The sequence below is a fragment of the Sinocyclocheilus grahami genome, unplaced genomic scaffold (genome assembly GCF_001515645.1).
Source record: "Sinocyclocheilus grahami isolate Dianchi unplaced genomic scaffold, SAMN03320097.WGS_v1.1 scaffold654.1, whole genome shotgun sequence".
Classification (NCBI taxonomy): Eukaryota; Metazoa; Chordata; class Actinopteri; order Cypriniformes; family Cyprinidae; genus Sinocyclocheilus; species Sinocyclocheilus grahami.
Window position 1 is genome coordinate 331,362 of NW_015505833.1, and position 2,635 is coordinate 333,996.

The window sequence follows — 2,635 nt, forward strand, 5'->3', positions numbered from 1 at the left end:
CCGACGACCTACCGGTGTACTGACACTCTTTCCAGTCTTGTGATTCCTGTGATGGTTCTTATAATGAATCAAAAAGATTCAAATCCTTTTTGGTTTGAATCAACATAATGAATCATTCACCGAACGAACTAAGAACTCACTGAATCTGTCAGAGCGAATTACTGAACATCGTTTGTTATTGTGAAATCCCTATATGAGCGTCAAATGACGTCTGTGAAAATTTTTTTGGAAAGCATTACAGAAATATTTATGCTAAAAAAAAAAAAAAAATCAATGATTTTGCAAAACTGAATGCAAGAATTGCAAGTTGTAGTTTTACATTGAAATGTGTAATTTTGTCACCAAAATGTAAGTGCAAAAATAATTGCATTGGTTAAATCATTGTAGTGTCGGGCTGGTCATGATGCTCAAACCCACCAGATCAATGTTTCACAGAGACACAGGATTTAACTCACAAAGTCTCTCATTATTAATCTGAGATATGAGAACGTGTTTGTTTTAGCATTGATAAAATTACACACTTCGGCACTGAGGAGGTCCAAAACCTTAGGAAACCTACTCACGACCTGTCAAACACCTCTGCATGTATGCCGTATCAGCTGTGCTTTGATACACGCAAACACATTCACGCTGCTGCCCATGCAGGTCACAGTGAAGCTCAAGACTGCTGCATGTGTGCTCTGGAGATCATGTAGTGCTTTCATATTGCAATGTTGTGGTGATGATTACATGTGCACAAGTGTTTACACTGTATGTGTGCATTTAGATCTATTTATCAGTGTTTCTCATTGCAGCCAACATGCATCACTCTCTGCACTGTACTTACTGTAACATCACCATCAGATCAGCTCAGGCAGATCCACGATGAAGAAGGTACTTCAGAAATTAATAAGTCACCCTCATGATTGTCTAAACCTGTACGACTTATTAATCAAGTTTGAATATGAGACTTAAATTTCAGTAACGCACAATGGCTTCAGGAGCCTTAAAAATAGCACATAAGGCACATGTTTTACTTGTAGAGTACTTTTTGTTCCATTTGCATTTATAGGAATGAGCAGCATGAACATTCCTCTAAATATCTTCTTTGGTGTTCCACAGAAGACAGTCAGTCGTATGGGTTTGGAACAATATGAGGGTGAGTGTTGGATGACTGAATCTTTATTTTGAGCTGAACTAACGCTTTCGTCACTGCTGCTTTTACCTGCTCGTATGTATTACCCCCCCTTAAAAGGCGCATTCATAATTATAAGCACACTATTTAATGTAGAGCACTTCAGAAACAAACTGCAGTCTAGTTCAGGAATGTTTAGCTCATTTCCAGTCGCACTGAAAAACGATCATTCAGATCTCACAATAATTCATCAGTGAAATCAAAGCCACAAATGCACCAAACAATCCATCGTAGCCACGGCAACATGCCATGCAGCCCACCTCATGGCCACTGAAAAAGAAACAATGTTGCTAGAGCAACCCAAACACAGGCAGTCGCCAACGGCAACCAAACAGCCCAATCAACTTACTACAACTTCAGCGGTAGTGGATTATCTGTTGCTAGGTAACCATAGCCACGGGGTCTCCGTCATTTATGATTGGCCGTTTGGAGCTTGTCATGTGGTTTGTGATTTTCATCGAGAAAATACAAAGAGCAGCATCAAAAACAAAGAACTGGATCATATCGTTTTAGTATTACGCTTATGGATTTAAAGGTGGAGTGTGTAATTTCTGACAGTGCCACGCTAGACAAATCTAAATCAAGTTTTTAATCATATTTCATAGTATTGTTTTATTTTTACCTGATTTTTTCCAAGTTGTATTGGAGTGCATTTTACAAGAAAATACCGTTTCAGTCTATCGACTTTGACGTTTAATTCATTGTGTTACTTGCTATTTCTTTGTAACTTACTAGCAATTTCTTAATGAGAACTGCATCATTTTTTCAGTCCTCTGGATCCATTTGTTGTGCATGCACTGCCTCCATTGCCTCCTATTATAAGTGCGTTTAGCATCCTTATTCAGACAGATCCCTGCAGAACTTTCTCTTTTGTCTCTCATCTTCTCAGTTTCTTCATTCTTCCTACCTTTTGCATTATAAATCTCTCTCTTTCCTAATGTTTTGTCCTCTCTTACCTGTCTGGGTCTCAGTAGGGTCTGTTGGCATCTTTCGGCCTTTTCAGCTGCACTTTGAGTCTCTTCATGCCGATCTGAAATCCGTTCATGGCCTGGATGGCTGTCTGAGCACTCGCTGGGTTATCAAAGCTCACAAAGCCTGAGAGACAGAAAAGACAACGAGTCTATATATATATATATATATAACTATAAAAAGTGTCTCAATGATACCAAAATAACACCAGTGCATTGCTATGTGATAGTTGGGACTCGAGGGAGGTTTCTAGGTAGTTGCTCCCTACCTAGGAAGTATTTTCAGGAACACATACGGTGCTCGTTCTTACCGAAGCACTTGCTTTGATTGGTGGCCCGATCCACAAAGACTTTTGCAGAAATGACGTTACCGAACGTCAGAAACATCTGGAGCATTTCTGAGTCAGTGAACTCCTGAGGCAAATGGTAAATGAAGATGTTACACCCCTCAGGACCTGCGGCACACACACACACACACACACACACACACACA

General features: G+C 39.8%; 1 protein-coding gene across 1 annotated transcript in view; it reads right to left on the minus strand.

The window, feature by feature from the left end:
- The window catches only part of LOC107558628 (CUGBP Elav-like family member 3-A), a 47,236-nt gene that overhangs the window by 348 nt on the left and 44,253 nt on the right, over positions 1-2,635 (minus strand). Inside the window, exons 6-7 of the mRNA XM_016242288.1 lie at positions 2,454-2,597; positions 2,131-2,269 (exon numbers count right to left, since the gene is read on the minus strand). Coding sequence (XP_016097774.1) covers positions 2,142-2,269; positions 2,454-2,597 — 272 coding nt within the window. The 3' untranslated portion in view covers positions 2,131-2,141. The remainder of the gene's footprint in view (positions 1-2,130; positions 2,270-2,453; positions 2,598-2,635) is intronic.